The sequence below is a fragment of the Pristis pectinata genome, chromosome 7 (genome assembly GCF_009764475.1).
Source record: "Pristis pectinata isolate sPriPec2 chromosome 7, sPriPec2.1.pri, whole genome shotgun sequence".
NCBI classification, from domain to species: domain Eukaryota; kingdom Metazoa; phylum Chordata; class Chondrichthyes; order Rhinopristiformes; family Pristidae; genus Pristis; species Pristis pectinata.
Window position 1 is genome coordinate 41,856,529 of NC_067411.1, and position 19,081 is coordinate 41,875,609.

Sequence of the window (19,081 nt, forward strand, 5' to 3'; positions counted from 1 at the left end):
ATCCTGTGGGAACCATCTCCACATTCTCTCTGCTCTCTGGGGCTGAAGAAGGTTCTCCTGAGTTTCCTAGTGGATTTATTAGTGATCATTTTACATGTAATGCCCTGAATCCTGGCATCTCCTACATGCAGAAACATCTTCCCTACCAAACAGTATCTCTGTTTCTGCCTCATCAAAATTCAACCCTTCATGATTTTAAAGACCTCTGCTGGCTCAGCCCTCAGCCCTCTCTTTCCTTGATTGCTTCTCATCTTTAAAATTGATTTTACTCACCCTCATTGTTTTTATTTTTCATTGCACACAGCATTCTCCATTCACCCGAGCAGACAGCTGAGCTGGGCCAGAACCTTTGTGAAGCTCTTGATCTAAGAGCAGAGTAAGACAGACAACAACAAACTGTGCTGAATGTCACCACTTGATATGTTGTGATAGTTGTAGAAGACCCTAGGAATTAGTTAAAGCAGTAAGAGATGGTTGAAAAATTAAGAGATTTCACTGCCAAAGAAATTCTGGAGCAAGTTAACATGTACATTGAAAGATTCACTGGCAGTTTCAGGTTCTGACAAAGCAAGGACACACATGTAAATAACCTGAAAATATTTGCGCCCTTTCTGAAATATACACTGAAATAAGTTAGCCTCTGTTGCTAATACTCCAGAGCTTATCCAGAGAAATGTATCATTGAACTAATCATTGGTGAAGGCTGTTCAGCCCACTGTGTCTATGCTGGTCCTCTGAAAGAGCTGCCAATTACTCAAACACAGTCTATATTTCCCCAACTATTTATCCAATTCCATTTTGAAAGCCACTACTGAATCTGCCTCTGCTGCCCTTTCATATTCAATCAGAACAACTCACTACATAAAACAAAAAAATTCCTGATCTCTGGGTGGTTAAAAAAAGCATCAAATTTTCTTTCACTTTTCAGACCATCCCAGAGTACCCTACAGTCAATGAAGTACTTATTGAAATGTAGTCATTGTTGTATTGTGGAACATGCAGCAGCCAACTGGTGCACAACAAGCTCCCATAAACAGTAAGGTAACTACAGCCAGATAACCTGTTTTATTGATATTGATTATGGAATAAATATTGCTCAGGATACAGACGGAACTTCCATGAACCTCTGAAGATCTGGAAAGTATGCCTGCTGATCTGACCAATATTTATCCTCCAAGAGAAACACGAGACTGCAGATGCTGGAATCTGGAGCAACAAACAATCAGCTGGAAGATTGCAGGGTTTCGACCTGAAACATCGACAATTCCTTTCCTCCCATAGATACTGCCTGACCCATTGAGTTCTTCCAGCAGATTGTTTGTTTATCCTTCTTTACATGTTTTTAAAACAGGTAATCTGGTTATTATCTCTTTGTCGCTTCAGAGCGTTTGCAATGGAAGAATTATCTTCTGTGTTTCCTATATTACAACACTGATAAGACTCAGAACTACCTCTTTGGCTTTGAACTTGCTTCAGCACCTGTAGAAAGCCTGCTATATGAAGGCAAGCCTTTTTATAAATGTTTATCACAGCTATGGTTATTAAGAGTTATGAAATGGTCAATTAACATTGAACAGTCCTTTTAAATCTCCTCTTAACCTTCCCCATTCTAAGAACTATTTTGGGATTGGTTTGGTAAATTTCAGCAAGCACACAGTCATGTGGGCTATAAACTATTTCAAGGAATGGTATCCCAATGACGAATTGATTTGCCACCAACCAGAATTCCCAGCTGGGCAGCAGATGCACTGAAATGGCCTTTGAATGTGGGGAGATTTTAAAAGAAAGAATCCTTTAACCAAAGCACAGAGAATTGTGAGTGCTGACTAAAATCTGGGCTATAAATCAGATCAGGATTTATTCTTTAAACCAAAAGTTGGAGGCAGAATTTTTGTGGTTAATTGGAACAAAGTTGTTCTTTTTCAAGTTCCCATTTCAACCAGGATTCAGTGCATTCAGAGTGAGTAGGATCTTACTGCTGTGGGTGCACTGTGTCAGAAATGACAGGCTGTGTGAAGAAATATTCGTATCCTGGCAGCTGAGCCAATCCCTGCAAAAGAAAACTGAGAGCTCTTTCTACAGCAAGTAAATCTCCAGTCAGTGTACATTATGCCTCCTGAAGTTATTGACCATTCAAACAAAAATCTAGTTTGCATCTGTATAGCACCGTTCACAGCTCCAGGAAGCATTAAAGTGCTTTGCAGTCATTGGAGTAAGTTTTTAAATTGTAAGCAGTTGCCAAAATGCAGGACACAGCAGTCAATTTGTGCATAGCAAGCTGCCATAAAGAGAAAAGCAATAAGACCGTATAATCTATTTAAATGAAGTCAGTTGAGGGGTAACTGTTGACCAGGATATGGGAGATAATGTTCCTGTTATTTTGTGAAGTAGCCCAGTGGGGTTCACTGGAGAAAACAGGGCTTCCATTTCCTTACCAAAGAGAGTACAGTATAGCATTTCCTTACTCAAATTAGTGTACTCAAGTCTTTAGAGTAGGATTTGAACCTACAGACTCATAAACAAGAATACTACCCACTGAGCTGTGGCTGACCTGAATGGTGATGCTAGGAAGCCAGTGCGGAGGCAGTGATTTGGAATTGTGATGATTGATAACTGAAATCAGAGTTGGGAGCAACAGCTAATTTTTATTCAAAATGCCATTCAGGAAGAGAATAGACCTGTGAAAATTTAATTCAGAAAGCATTTGACTTATTTTCTTTAAATGTTTCTGAACAGGGAAATATTTTAAAATCTGCCTTTCATCCTGAACTGTGGCATCGGCTCTTTTAACGCTTAGAAAAACTAGGGAGAGCGTAGTGCAGTTTTACCACTGACGAGCAATGGTGGGACAACGGTGAGGTGTGGCGGGGGAAGTGAGTGGGGGGATAGGTAGAGGGATGGGTGGGTGTTAGCGGGAGGGGAATCTCCAGCCACAGGTAATTGGAACTTAGCACAGGGAATTGGTGGTGTTGTGGATAGTGAGGAAAGTTGTCAAAGGATACAACAGGATATAGATATAGGAAATTTGGGCAGAGAAATGGCAGATGGAGCTTAATCTGGACAAGTGTGAGGTGTTGCATTTTGGGAGGTCAAATATAAGAGAAAAGTATGCAGTGAATGGCAGGACTTTTAGAAGCATAGATGTACAGAGGAATCTTGGGGTGCAAGTCCATAGTTTCCTGAAAGTGGCAACACAAGTGGTTAGTGTGGTAAAGAAACCATAAGGTATACTTGCCTACTTTGGTTGGGGCACTGAGTACAAATGCTGGGAAGACATCTATAAAACTTAGGCCACATTTGGAGTATTCTGTGCAGTTCTGGTCACCACACTATAGGAAGGATGTGGAGGCTTTGGAGAGGATGCAGAAGAGGTTTACCAGGATGTTGCCTGGATTGGAGAATATTAGCTATAAGGAGAGGTTGGACAAACTTGGATTGTTTTCTCTGGAGCATCAGGAGGGCAACTTGATTGAAGTATATAAGATTATGAGAGGCATAGAGATGGTAGGTATCCCAGGGTGGAAATGTCAAATACTAGAGGGCATAGGTTTAAGGTGAGAGGGGGAAAGTTTAAAGGAGATTTGCAAGGCAATTTTTTTACACAGAAAGCGGTAGGTGCCTGGAAGATACTGGCAAGGGGGGTGGTGGAAGCAGATGTGGTTACAATGTTTAAGAGGCATTTAGGGAGGAACGTGAATAGACAAGGCATAGTGGGATATAGAACATGTGCAGGTAGATGGGATTAGTTTAGATTAGTGTCATGGTCGGCACAGACATTGTGGGCCAAAGAGCCTGCTCCTGTGCTGTATTGTTCTATTTTCAATGTTATATGTTCACCCAATAATCAGTGAAGCAAGCAAATAAATATGCAATCAACATCAGAGTCTTGAGGATCTGATGACTATTTTCAGAGATCTCTGCTGAAAAATATAATGGTTTCAAACATCAATCATGCCATCAAGTACTTCCAGGTCTTTTTGTTGAAATGCTTGTGGTACAAGCGTCTTGACTGCCTTCACTGGAGCAGTAAACAATGATAATACAATTGTATTATCATTGTTTACTGCTTAGATTGCTGCTTTCAGTCATGTCATCAGGCAGAGCTTAATTGCAAGTTCCAGTTAAGCACTGCCTGGAAGTACTTCCCACCCCATCTACATTTAAGGATGTGGTGGGATATTGCAGGTCTGACTGCCAATCATCTCCGAGCAACTTCGGAAAATCTGATGCTTAGTCACATTGTTTAGTTACCTGTAGACCTGTCCAACCCTAGCTAGGGCCCCTAAGCCACATGCACACGCCCACTCTTGCACGGTTGTATACGCACACACGCATTCATATAATCAGAGATCTGAATGGATTATGGCACAGCACACACACACACACACACACACACACACACACACACACACACACACACACACACACACACACACACACACACACACACACAGGAACAAGGTGCAGTGTAACACAGCTCACACACATGCCCACATACAGATCCATAAAGATCACTGTGCAGTCTAATAAACACACACACACAAACACACAGACACAATCTGAAAAGTGCAGGGGTACAAGATCTCACACTCAAACACTGAGCATTTGTCATTAATGGATAGAAGCCTAATGTTTTTCTTCTTTCTCTCTTTCTTGGATACACTACACCGGGTCTCCAATGCAACCTGATACTTCCCAGTAGAATGGAGGTAAGAGTTTTGAGTTGTTCTGAAAGAGTCACTTTAATTTCCTGAGCAGCTCTGCCACTTCGCCTGAGTGTGAATGCTTTGTGTTAACACAGAGGGTAACCAATCTGTCAAATGTGGCGTTTGCCAAAGGAACCTATGATCAACAATTTAAACCTGAAACGAGCTGATGGCTTTTAATTCACACAAGCAAACTCTAGAGGGTCAAAAGTTTAGCAACACTGCATGCTGGGAAGAATGTCCCTGCTTGAGAAGGTGAAGATTGTCTATCTGTGGCTCTCATTGTCATCAAGCCCAACGATCAGATGGCTTCACTTTTGACACAAATGTTTTTATTGGCTACATTTATTATCTAGGATTGGCTAAAGTAAAATAAATATCATCCTTAAGTGGAATTAAATCAAGGAGTTGGGCTTCGAGCCAGCAGCCGGATGCTTTATTTTGTTCTTGTTGCAGTTTAGCAGTAGAGGTTACTGCCAGGCCAGGAAATGCTGAGACCATGAGAGGACAACAGCTTCAGCTGTTTCCAGCCAGCACGCACTCTTTGCCTCCCTTCAGTTAGCTGTAAGGTTACAATCTCCGCATGTAGCATGCATATCGATGTCTGCTTGCCAAGGCTGCATGCCGTGCAAGGGTAGAACCCGGCTTGGAGTCATAGAGTCATACAGCACCGAAACAGGCCCTTCAGTGCAGCCGGTCCATGCCAACCCAGATACCATCTAAGCTGGTCCCATTTGCCCGTGTTAGGCCCATATCCCTCTAAACCTTTCCTATCCATGTACTTGTCCAAATGTATTTTAAATGTTGTTAATGTACCTGCCTCAACCATTTCCTCTGGCAGTTCATTCCATATATGGACAGCCCTCCGGGTGAAAAAGTTGCCCCTCAGGTTCCTTAAATCTCTCCCTTCTTACCTTAAACTTATGTGCTCTAGTTCTTGATTCCCCAACCCTGGGAAATAGACTGTGTGCATTCACCCTATCTATGCCCCTCATGGTTTTATACATCTCTATAAGGTCACCCCTGAGTCTCCTACACTCCAAGGAATAAAGTTCTAGTCTGCTCAACCTCTTTCTATAACTCAGTCCCTTGAGTCCTGGCAACATCCTCGTAAATCTCTTCTGTACTCTTTACACTTGGGTGACAATGCAGCAGAATTAGATTTCCCATTCCCTGAGGAGGAGTGAATGCATTTTAACCCCAAGACAGACAGAATTTTGATCCCCAGCAGTTAGAATTATAGAGTCATACAGCACAAAAACAGGCCCTTTGATCCACTATGTCCTTGCTGACTATCAAGTACCTATCTCTACCAATCCCCTTTACCAGCACTTGGTCCGTAGCCTACTATGCCTTGGTGATTGTCTAGATGCTTGTTAAATGTTAAGAAGCTGTTTTATTTTTAAGTGCTATTAGGTGCATGAGACACACCCACTCACCCCATACTCTCCCTATCCATGAACTCCCACAGCCCTCCAACACCAAAGATTTCTTCACTCCTCCAGTTCTGGCCTCATGCATGTTACTGAATATAATTGGTTTGCCACTGGCGCTCCTGCCTTCAGCTCCTGAAGCCCCACATCTCTGTCTTTCCCTACCTTTCTCTCTCATCCTCCAAGGCTCTCTTAAAATGCAACTCTTTAACCAAGGTTTCAGTCACTTATTCAAATATCTCCTTTTTCAGGTTTGATGTCCAAATTTAAATCTTGGTTATAAGTATATGGTTATTGGGTTTGAGATTCATTCGCAGTGTTATTACCTGAACTGTAATTTAATGGGTTTAAATGGAATGAAATTTACACAGGATACTGGAAAAGAAGGGAAATGTACTCCATTAGTGTACTCCTCCTCCCCAGGTAGTAAAAGCTGAAATCTGTCTCCGGTATCCTATTTATAGTTCCAACATAATAAATAAGTGTTAAATGCAAACAGAAACTTCAAGAAATACACCACAGATCTATGAACATCTAAAAAGCAGGGGAAAGAACACTGATGCTTACAAGTTTACAGGGAGATTTTTGTTGGGGAGATTAGTGGAAATTCTGGTTTAAGTGGCAAAAAAAAACCCTGTTTGAAGCATTTCTTCCCAGTTCCTTCAGGCCTTCTGCCTAACTCAAGATAGATAGATCAATGAAATCTCACAAGAAATCAAAGCAAGGCTGCTTCAGTTTGTAACAAATGACCTACTCCAAAACAGGAACATATACAGGAACAAGAGAAGGACATTCTGCCTCTGAACACATGCTGCGTCTCAAGCTCTCTCATCCTTTATGAGGCTCATTAACTTTTTTGATTACCCGTCCTAATATCTCTTTAATGGGTATGGAATCTAACACCCCTGAGAATCACATTGGGACATTTAACTAAATCAAAGATGTTTTATAAATGTAACTTGTTGCTTTGGTAATTATATATTCAATTCCCGTTTGAAAGTTTTGATTAGATCTGCTTCCCTCACCTTTACAGTCAGTCATTCTAGGTAATGGCAACTCACTGAGTAAAAATCTCTTCAATCCTGGCAGTCTTTTGTCAATTCCTTTAAGTGTATGTCTCTTGGTTACAATCCTACCCTAATTGTTTCTGTGTTATAAATCTTTAAGATGATTTTGCATATTTACTTACATCACTGATGACATTGAGACAGATACAGTCTAAATATTAAAATCCATATGACATCTCACTTTAACATTTATACTGCTTAGCTAATTCTTTAGCCTTGGTGCCAGTCTCTGATGCTTTGTGACAGCTGTGGTTAATGCTTTGTCCCTCAGATAGTCTCTTTTCTATCTAGTGAGTTAGATTATGCAGGTTCCCTGATTTTCTAAGGACACAGTCATTTTTACTGCTGGAATGCTTATTTTAGTATATAAACTTCTAAAAATTTGAGCACAGTAATTTCTAAAAGTTATATAAAGAAAATTTAAAGAACTATATTTAAAGGTTTTATTCAGGGTAAGAGTGAAGGGGAAGCGGGTGTACATGCCTGAAAGGAGCGGCATAATGGCGCAGCAGTTAGTGCGGCTGCCACACAGCTCCAGCGACATGGGCTCAATCCAGACCTTGGGTGCTCTCTGTGTGAAGTTTGCAGTTCTCTCAATCACTATGTGGGTTTCCTCTGCATGCTCTGATTTCCTCCCACATCCCAGAGATGTGCTATGGGGTAATAGACCACTGTAAGTTACTCCCAGTGTAGGTGGGTAATGGGAAAATCGGGGGGAGTTCATGGGCACGTGAAAGAGAATAGGTTACAGGGATATGAGTGAGGGAATGGGATTGATGGGATGGCCCTGTAAAATGGCATAGACTCAACAGGCTGAATGGCCCTCTTCTATGTCATAAGAAAGTGTAATATTAGAAAAAGAGAATGTGTTCAAAGATACTATGGATGCTCTGGGTTTGGACAATTCAGGAAGGTACTAAACTGAGAGAGAGAGAGAGAGAGAGAGTTGCAGAGAGTTACAGAGAGTTACAGAGAGTTACAGAGAGCTACAGAGAGAGAGAGAGCAAGAGAGAGCAAGAGTGAGTGAGCGAGAGAGAGAGTGTGTGTGTGTGTGAGAGAGAGAAAGAGAGAGAGAGAACAGTGTTTAGCAGAACAACAATGCTGCTCATTGCTGATCTCGGGTAAAACTCCTTACAAAGATGCAGCATTACCTGTGGCAAGACCTTACCCTATCCCAACACCTGCTGCTGTCAGGCCTCATTTCAAGAAGTGATGTCATCAAGGTGGCTGATTATCCGATTACACTGAAAATTTCTCACACGGAACACACTGAGGTGGTAACTTTATATTAACTTCTTAAATATTGCGCAGTGCTAAATAAAGATTGGAACATTCATATATGGTTCTGGAAATTGAAAAATCAGGCAAATGTTTTCTAAAAAATTAAAATATCTAGTATTTTGAATTAACCATGGGAAGGCATTGCAATCCACTTACATTTTTTTTCAGAGGCTGATAGTTTGCTAAGCAGAAACTATGGCTGAGAATGCCATTAAAAACTCACTTAGATCTCACATAACTATGAGTAACATACTTAGCGTATTTCACAGACATATAGTTCATAAGGAGCTTGGATTTATGCCAGTTTTAGTGATTTCCCTTGATTGTGGTGAAGCCGTGAATGGGTCTACCCATGAAGGTGCACTGAATATGTCACTGAGGGCAGCTTTGGAAGTTAAACTGCACATGCACAGAAATCCCAAAGTTGCTGTTGGTTTCATGGAATGATAATGATAAATGCCAGTGATTTCCATGTTATTACAGCTGCTGAGTCCAGCCCAGAATCTTTCCCAAGCTTTTGTCCTCTTTATTTCAATGAACGTCTCTGTTTCTGATTTCAGATTGTACAAAGGTGACTTGGGCTATTGCAGCACATACCGTGGTGAGGTATGTCAAGGTCTCCTGGGAAAGGGCAAGCTGGTTTTCTTCAACTCTTCTTACGCAGATGCCGAGGGCACTCAAGAGATGATGGCCAGGAGCACATGGACAGAGTTGGATGGTGTGAGCTTGCTGTGCAAACCAGCCGCTGAGTCATTACTCTGCCACTTCACTTACCAGGACTGTAATCCTTCAGGGCTGGGACCTACTCCCAAACCTGTGTGCCGGTAAGTTTGTCACAGGGCTGTTTAATTACCTGGGAAGTTTCAGGAGAAAGAACAGGTGAAAGGAACTGGTTGGAGAGCACAAGTACGATGGGCCGAATAACCTCCTTAAAATCTAATTCTATGTGACTGTTACCAATATTAGCAAATGACATTCCTTGGGTATTTCTTATAGTATGATAGGAATTAATACATTTAAGATAAGTGGGCTAATGGGACCCTTAAATAAATTAATAATTAACTTACTATATTCTTGAAGTGAAGTATCAAGCAGCCACATTCTCTATGTTTTGCAAATTTGAAAACTTTGATTTAAAAGGAGTACAAGCTTGTGCGTGTTTCATGAGCTCAGGAGGACCAAACACTTTATACACAATGAAGTACCTTTCTTAAAGTTTGTTTGTGAGGTAGCAAAGGCCACCTCGTGCAGACCATGACCCCACTAACTCCCACGCAGAAATGACCCAATCATTCTTCCAGTGATTTTTCTGGAGAGATTAGTATTTGTCCGGGTATAAGGGAATAGTTCCCCAGTACCTCTTCAACACAATGTCACGCTATCTCTCACTTCCAGCTGAGAGAGCAGGTGGGTACTTGCTCTGAAAGTCTCACACAAAAGGCAAGGTCTCTAAATGTCCAGCATTCCCCTGGTTCGATATTATAGTTAAATGTTGGAGCAGGGCTTGATCCACAAGCTGATGGTTTAAGAGATGAGAGTGTGACCCACAGAATCAGGGCTGACATTTACATCCAGTGAGGCAAAACGCCAGATTGGATCTCCTCCAGTACACACTCATTCGTTCGAGCTCTCCATGAGTCAAACAAGTACCATTTCAGAACCTGAACACATATTCTTGTCTGACATTGTGGTTAAGGTTGGCTGTTGATGGAAGAACAGGGTGATCCTCCAGCTAATGTGACTCCCTCAGTAAAGGCCAAGAAATGTACAGTAACTAGTCATCCTTCTAATTTCTGTTTGAAAACTTATTGCTACACTCTATGTTCCCCATATAATGACATCACTGCACTTTCTAGTCATTAATTTGATGTGAAAACTGTTTGAGAATATAATAAGGAGCCGTATTATTCCTTTATTCCTAGACTCAGTTATTCCTTTATTTGATTCTCCAGATATTAGGTTGTTCTAATGGAACTGTTAAAGTTCCATTGATGTTTGAATGCCATTGCTTTGGGGAAGAGGGAAGTTTGAGAATTCCCAGCACATATCAATGTGCATCAGGGCTGGAGAGAAGATTGCTTTTCCATTTTACTGCACCAAGAGTCAGAAACTGTCAGGCCAGTTAACCACAGAAGCAGATTCAGATCACCATTAAAGCACCTGCAGTTCAACCAAGGTTGCATCTCAGGTGTCAGCTGTGGTGAAGTAGTTCGTGCCCTTTGCCCTGAGATAGGAGGTTGTGATTCAAACCCCTGTACAGAGACATGGGCACAAAAGTCCTGGCTGGCAATCCACGGAGGGATAGCTGCCGTGTCTTTTAAAAGAAGTATGAAACTGAGGCTCTACCTGCCTCATAGATGATCCCAAAGCATTACTTCAAAGAAGAGCTGGGAAATTCACTCTGATGTCTAATCTGATCCGTAATTTAGAACCAAAAGCAGACAATCGCATTGTAAGCACATTGTTGTTTGTGGTAGCTTGCTGTGTGCAAATTGCTGGCTCTTTTACCAACTAAACAACAGCAGTGACCATTCATTGTAAATGCTTCGGGAGATCCCATGGTTGCTATCTATAGCTCTATAATAACCAAACCATGTGAGAACACTTCCTTCTGTGGCTCCAATATGATAATCTTCAGGTTTCTGCAACAGCCGTTCAGCTCTGAATGTTATTGGGAGTTTAGTGCCCATTAGTTCTCATTAGGTCTTGTTTTCTGCAGTGGGCCCAAACAGACTTGACGTGAGGTTGAAATTGGCCAATATTCTGGCTCTGACTGCCAGCTGACAGAGAAAATACAGAGACACGTTCCATCAGCCTGAATTAGAATCAAGCCCAGGTCTCAATGGAGGAAGCCATGGGCTTCAACCCATTCTGCTATCCATAGTTTGTCCACATCTGTTTCCCATCATGTAGACCTTAGCAGAATAACATTAATAAATTTACAGTATTCAGTCCCTTAAACAGTAAATTTCTACTTTGACTCAATGGGCTGTTTCCTATCTTTTCTAAAGAACTCACATGAACTCTCCCAATGGCAGCCAACAGCATAGAGCATAATCAATGGATTGACTTTGCTTAGAGTTTAATTTATCTTTCTATCAAGACATATGGGTGCAAAGAACGACTCAGTGGGAACAGGATTGTGAGTTCCCACTCCAGGGACTTGTGTTCAGACATTGGCTGACACTGCGGTGCAGTCTCAAGGGGATAATCCACTGATAGTAGTGCTGTATTTCAGTGGGAACATTAAACCCGGCACCTGGTTTGTTCTCCATGGTGGAGGGGAAAGATTGCAGGATGTTATCTGAAGCAGAACTAAGGAGTAAGTCCCTATAAAAAACAAATTGCTGGAGGAACTCAGCAGGTCAGGCAGCATCTGTAGAGGGAAATGAACAGTCGACATTTTGGTTTGAGACCCTTCATCTGGGCTTCATCTTAATTTTTCATTTTGACTCAAAACGTCAACTGTCCATTACCCTCCACAGATGCTGCCTGACCAGTTGAGTTCCTCAGCAATTTCTTTTTTGCTCCAGATTCCAGTATCTGTAGTCTCTTGTGTCTCTGCGTAATCCCATGAGTCTGGCTAATATTTATCACTCAGTTGGTGCTAAAAACAAATCATCTCTCTGTCCTTCTGTGTGTGAGTCCTCCATTATCACAGTGACTGCACGTAGAAAAATATTTGATTGGCTCTAGAAGACAGCGGAATGTCCTGAAATTGTGACGTGCTTTAAGAATGCAAGTTCTTTCTTTATCTATGTATTTAAAATTATTTATTGTGAAAAATAATCATATTAAATTCGGTCAACCTAAATATTTGATATACTGTTATAGCTATTTGTTTTATTTAAGATCAATTGTTATTTTTATAAAAAGGGGAGTCAGGCTTTAAGTTTTGTTTATTTCTTCACTTTAGTGAGCACTGTCTGGCAGTGAAAGAACTTTATTGTTACAAAGAATGGCTCTCGATGGAGGACAATTCACGCAAAGGAGTTTACTCTGCTGGTCTGAATCTACCAGACTGCCAGAGGCTTCCCAGTATACACCATGACCCAGAAGCATGCACTAGAGTCTCCTTTCTTGGTAACTATCCACTGTTTGAGATGAAATAGTTTCTCATAACTAATTCACCAAAGTTAATAAGCAATATCAAAATCAGTTAATTGGCTAATTTAGAAAACTAAGCGGTGATCAAAGTTTTGAAGATTTTAGAGGGGAGTGGGTGGGATGGAAAGGGAAGTGAATAGAAATAACTATTCCCGCTGGTGGGGGAGTATAGGGTTAGGAGGAATGGCCCATGCCTTAGAGACAGACATTTCAGCGGTAAAGTTAGGAAATGTCTCTACACACAGAAAGTGGTGGAAGTTTGTGATTTTTCCATGACACTGGTGCAGTGTGAATTGATAATACATGATCTACAATTGGTAGACTTTTGCTTGTCATAGACGTTAATGGATACAGGGGAGAAAAGGTCTATGGGGTCAGATCACAGATCAGCCGTGATTTCATTGAACAGAAGAATATGTTCTAGGGTTTGAATGACCCCCACTGTTCCCCCCCCCCCCAGTTCTTATATTCAAATATTTCCTAATTATTTTCCCTTTATCCTTACAGACATGAAGAAAGGGCTCATTACCAGTGAGTAAATAACCTATGCTTGATTTTACACCTTACCAGTAATTGTTAACCAATGTTCCAACTGTTCTTTCAAAGAACAATAAAATATTTGAATAATTACTGCACATTTTATGATTAGATTTGCTTCTAGTTTTCCTTCCAGGCAATTTTTTATATGTATGTAACCAATAATTTATGCATAGATTTTGTGTATTTGATTAGGGGGTCTCCTGACTTCAGACTAAATTCATTGTCTTGCCAGCTCTAACAAGCCTTCAAAAACCTCCTCAAAATTTACTTAATTGATGCTTGTCACAGTTCCTGTCCTCTATGAAGCAACTTGCACATTATTGCTACATTAAAACAAAATAGTGTTTATGAGTTACAGTTATTCTGTGGCTACAAATACCTTGCCTAGGTAAACTTGTTGGGAATATTTGAGAGTTAAGTGTGTGCAGTAGTTATCAGTCACATGAGTGACTAGTGGTGCACAAGCTATAATCTTTTTCAGCAGTGTCATTTTTGTTTTCCTTTTATGCATCTTGCCTGGCTGATTGCTTTGAACAACATGGCTTAATTAACTTACCCTGTATTGGTAATTACTTACCAGTCCTGACGTTTTAAATCCTCATCCTTGTTTTCAGATATTCCCATGATCCCCACCTCTGTAACCTCCTCCAACACCATAACCTTCTGAGGTCCCTGCACTCTGTCAATTCTGAACTCTCGCTCAGTCCCAATTTTCACGGATTTAACTGCACCACCACTGCAGCCATGTCTGGTTCCTCAGCTTTGGAGGTCCTTCCCACAGTGACTCAGGCTCCTTTTCTTTAAAACCTGCAATTTTGACCAAGTTTTTGGAGACTTATTCAGAATCTGATTTTTATCTGATGTTCCCTGGGATAATATGCCACACTGCAGGTTTAATAAAAGGCAGGTTTTTGTTTATTATTTAGCCCATCTTAATGTCTGTATGTGTGTGAGTGTACGTGTGCCTGTGAGTGTGTACAATTGTCTATGAGTGTGTGTGAATGAGTTTATTTCTGTGTGTATGTGTGTACAATTGTGAGTGCATATGAATGAGTGTGAGTGAATGTGTTTCAGTGTGTGTGAGTTCGTGCCTGTGAATGTGTATAAGTAGGTGTGTGCCTGTGAGTGGGTGTAACTGTGTATGTGTCTGTGAATGTGTGTGAGTAGGTGTGTGCCTGTGTGTGTAGCTGAATGATAGGAGGTTGCGTTTTGGCTCAGTAAGAGACTAGGTGTCAGGGCTGAGTGAATGGACGCAACATACACGTTAGAGTATTAGATGTTCCCCAGTCAGCTAGATAGACAGTCAGGATTACTTGATTACTCTAAAATAAATCCCAAATGGAAGTAAATAAATCCCAAATCATCAGCAACAGTGACAGGAAGAAGAGCGCACTGTGAAATATGGTACATCCTCTGGTAGGAGCTGCATTGCCCTGATTACTCCTGGAAGAGGTTTTGCACCTCCTAAGTATTAATACCTTCCATGGTTTATTTATTTGCAACTTTGAGGTTCATGATTAGGCTGTTGTGTGATCCACAATATGATCAGAGTTAAAACAAAAGCATCAGTCTTCTGGTCTTCAGTTCCCCAGTCTCTAACTTCTCCTCAGTTTGGTCAGTTCAGGTCTTCAGCTCATAAGCAACTTAAATCAGGTCTCACTATGAAGATCTGAGTAAGTTGGCTTATGTGTACCAGAAGTTCACCAACCTTACCTGCTGTGGAAGGATTATACGCATGCGGTTGGTTTTGGCTCTGTGTGAACTTGGATTCACTCCAACAGTTAGAAAAAAGCATCCTTAAAAATGACCTCATGTCTGAAAAATAAAAGTATTGGAGCAAAGATGCTTTTGAAGTCAGATGTGAACTAAAGAACTCTACTGTGTCAAACCCTCTGGAATTCTTGCTTTTCCTCACAAGTTAAACAGTGATGGAGGACTCATAATAGATACTATGGTCAACCAGTGGTATAGCATTGATATACATCAACCATCTCCCTGCCCCCACCTCCTGTGCAGTGTGCGTACCTGACAAGGAATGTGTTTGTTCCAAGAGCACATGCCTTGTTAGTTGCTGAAACCTGACCCCATCTGCCCAATCGCAGCAATGAGGTTGGGGAGAACTTCAACATGGCGAAAGCAACAGGGAGGGGTCCTGAATTCAACATTCAGAAATAATACTTGTACTTAATTCTGATGTTTTTACTTTCTTCCCTATTTCTACAGGAATGTGTTACAGTAATAATGGGAGGTTTTACCAGGGATCAGTGAACATCACAGCATCGGGCATTCCCTGTCAGAAGTGGAGCGAGCAGGTTAGTATCTGTTAACATTTCACCAAAGAATTGATGCACACGATTGTATGGAACATCAACTTCAGCTAATATCACTATTCATTACTTTCCCCTGCTGATGTATTTCATTTAGTTACAGTTCCAATGCACATATTTATGCTCAATGTTTTTTTTCTTTCAATTTAGTATGCCATTGACTGCAATATCATCCCACTTCCTATGGATTGGAAAGACATGAATAATCTAAACAGGTTTAACATTGCCCTATAAATGTTGCCACTGCCAATACCAGGTAGGCTGCAGCTGAGACCCATCAGGCTTGGTAGCATTGCTGTAGCCTGTAAAAACAGGATGATAAACCCTTAACCCCTGGTCTTGTTGAGGAACAAATAGCCATCTGATTCTTGGCCTTCTAGTGGAAGTATATATTGGATCCTCTAAAACTTTTGCTCCTGCCTAATGGTCTGTTGCAAGTGGTGGAAGAATCAGTAAATCGTTAATTATGATTCTTGGACTCAGCCAATCTGATCATCAAGAGAGTGTCCAATTAGCACCGAGATTCAATTGGGAGGTTAACAGACCCACGGATCAGAACCTACAAGAATCTGGGTAGGATGCTTCCCTCACTTATTAAGTCCCAGGCACACATACATTCTCCCTCCTCTTTTTCAAAATAATGCTGTGGGATTTCTTATGCCCACCTGGCAAGGGGGCAGATCCTGTGTTCAGTGCCTCTTAGAAGGACATTGCTCTTGTTGTTGGCTTCCTCCTCCCCATCTCCTTGCAGCAGTCTGGAAAACAATGGTTCGAGAACCTGCCCAAGAAGGAAGAAGGATAAAAGGAAAATAAGAGAAGTGAGAGTGGTCTGCAAAGGGTCTATTTTGATTTACAGTTCCAGTTCTATCTCATTCATGCCCTGCAGGTCTCGTCTTTTTTCACTTCTGTGGATTGCGTGACTGAGTATTTTAACCTTATTAATAAAGCAAACAACGGTCTAATTTTTTTAATAAATGGGGATGCTGGATAAGGATGTGAAGGTGAAAGGAAGAGGAAGATTTGTTGATGGGTGGAGATGAAGAGGAAATGGAAGAGGTTTGTACAGAGCACAAATGCCAGCATGGAATAGTTGGCATAAATGGCCAGTTACTGTATGGTAGACACCATACTATTTTCCATGTAATTTATCGCTGATTTGTACAATGTTCAATTGAACTCAAGTTGTGGTTCCTGCAAAGATATTCCTCTGAGGAACTGAGTATAATAGCTGTTCCATTAACATGTTTGTTCTTATATGATAAGACATTGTGCCTGATCCTCCTACCATGCATTCTGAATTGATAAATGGTGTAATTCCTTCCTCTACCCTTTCCCCGTCACAGGTTCCCCATTTCCATAGACGCCTGCCGGAGGTATTTCCTGAACTAGCAAATTCTGACAACTTCTGCCGTAACCCAGGAGGTGAGAGTGAACGACCTTGGTGTTATACCATGAACCGAGACATCCGGTGGGAATTTTGCAATGTGCCTCTATGTATCAATGGTATGTATTTCAATGTACATTAGGGCAGTGCATGAACTATATCATAACTGTAAGAAAGAACCATAGAACCATAGAACAATACAGCACAATACAGGCCCTTCAGCCCACCATGTTGTGCCGCCCTTCAAACCACACCTAAGACTATCTAACCCCTTCCTCCCACATATCCTTCTATTTTAAATTCCTCCATATGCTTATCTAACAATCTCTTGAACTTGACCAATGTATCAGCCTCCACCACCACCCCAGGCAGCGCATTCCATGCACCAACCACTCTCTGGGTGAAAAACTTCCCTCTGACATCTCCCTTGAACTTCCCACCAATTACCTTAAAGCCATGTCCTCTTGTTTTGAGCATTGGTGCCCTGGGAAAGAGGCGCTGGCTGTCCACTCTATCTATTCCTCTTAATATCTTGTATACCTCTATCATGTCTCCCCTCATCCTCCTTCTCTCCAATGAGTAAAGCCCTAGCTCCTTTAGTCTCTCCTCACTATCCATACTCTCTAATCCAGGCAGCATTCTGGTAAATCTCCTCTGCACCCTTTCCAATGCCTCCACATCCTTCCTATAATGAGGTGACCAGAACTGGACAAAGTACTCTAAGTGTGGCCTAACCAGAGTTTCGTAAAGCTGCATCATTACTTCACGGCTCTTAAACTCGACCCCACAACTTATGAAAGCTAACATCCCATAAGCTTTCTTAACTACCCTATCTACCTGTGAGGCGACTTTCAGTGATCTGTGGATATGAACCCCCAGATCCCTCTGCTCCTCTACATTGCCTAGAATCCTGCCATTTATTTCGTACTCCGCCTTGGGAGTTTGTCCTTCCAAAGTGTACTACCTCACACTTCTCGGGATCGAACTCCATCTGCCACTTGTCAGTCGAGCTCTGCATCCTATAAATATCCCTCTGTAAGCTTCGACAGCCCTCCACACTATCCACAACACCACTGATTTTTGTGTCATCTGCAAACTTGCTAACCCAACCTTCCACCCCCTCATCTAACTCATTAATAAAAAGTAGAGGTCCCAGAACCGATCCCTGTGGGACACCAACAGTCACAGCCCTCCAATCCGAATGCACTCCCTCCACCACAACCCTCTGCTTTCTACAGGCAAGCCAATTCTGAATCCACACAGCCAAGCCTCCCTGGATCCCTTGCTCTCCGACCTTCTGAAGAAGCCTACCATGCGGAACCTTGTCAAATGCCTTACTAAAATCCATGTAGACCACATCCACTGCAGTGCCCTCATCAATCTTCCTGGTCACCTCCTCAAAGAACCCTATCAGGCTTGTGAGGCAAGATCTTCCCTTCACAAAGCCATGCTGGCTGTCTCTAATCAGTCCATGATTCTCTAAATACTCATAGATCCTATTTCTTAGAATCCTTTCTAACAGCTTATCCACCACAGACATAAGGCTCACTGGTCTGTAATTCCCTGGACTATCCCTACTACCATTTTTGAATAAGGGGACAACATTTTCCACCCTCCAAGCCTCCGGTACCATCCCAGTGGACAACAAGGACTCAAAGATCCTAACCAACGGTTCAGCAATCTCCTCCCTCGCCTCACGAAGCAGCCTGGGGAATATTCTGTCAGTCCCCAGGGACTTATCTGTCTTAATATTTTCTAACAACTCGAACACATCCTCTCTCTTGATATCTACATACTCCAGAACATTACCCTTACCAACACTGTCCTCAGCATCATCAAGACCCCTCTCCTTGGTGAATACTGAAGAGAAGTATTCATTGAGAATCTCACCCACTTCCACAGCTTCCAGGCACATCCTCCCACCTTTGTCTTTAATCGGACCTACCTTTACTCTAGCCATCCTTCTGCTCTTCACGTACAAGAAAAAAGCCTTGGGATTCTCCTTAACCCTACTTGCCAAAGCCTTTTCATGTCCCCTTCTCGTCCTCCTCAGCCCCTTCTTAAGTTCCTTCCTTGCTACTCTATATTCCTTACGAGCCCTGTCTGATCCTTGCTCCTTACACCTTATGTATGCTGCCTTCTTCTTCCTAACTAGCTGTTCCACCTCTCTCATCACCCACGGTTCCGTCACCCTGCCATTCCTTCTCTGCCTCACCGGGACAAATTTATCCCTAAC

The 19,081-nt window shown here is 41.8% G+C and overlaps 1 protein-coding gene across 1 annotated transcript in view; it reads left to right on the forward strand.

The window, feature by feature from the left end:
* Positions 1–19,081, forward strand: part of musk (muscle, skeletal, receptor tyrosine kinase) — a 132,248-nt gene that overhangs the window by 60,931 nt on the left and 52,236 nt on the right. Inside the window, exons 8-13 of the mRNA XM_052020110.1 lie at positions 4,703–4,709; positions 9,048–9,311; positions 12,404–12,570; positions 13,102–13,125; positions 15,358–15,446; positions 16,805–16,964. Of these exons, the coding sequence (XP_051876070.1) occupies positions 4,703–4,709; positions 9,048–9,311; positions 12,404–12,570; positions 13,102–13,125; positions 15,358–15,446; positions 16,805–16,964 (711 nt within the window). The remainder of the gene's footprint in view (positions 1–4,702; positions 4,710–9,047; positions 9,312–12,403; positions 12,571–13,101; positions 13,126–15,357; positions 15,447–16,804; positions 16,965–19,081) is intronic.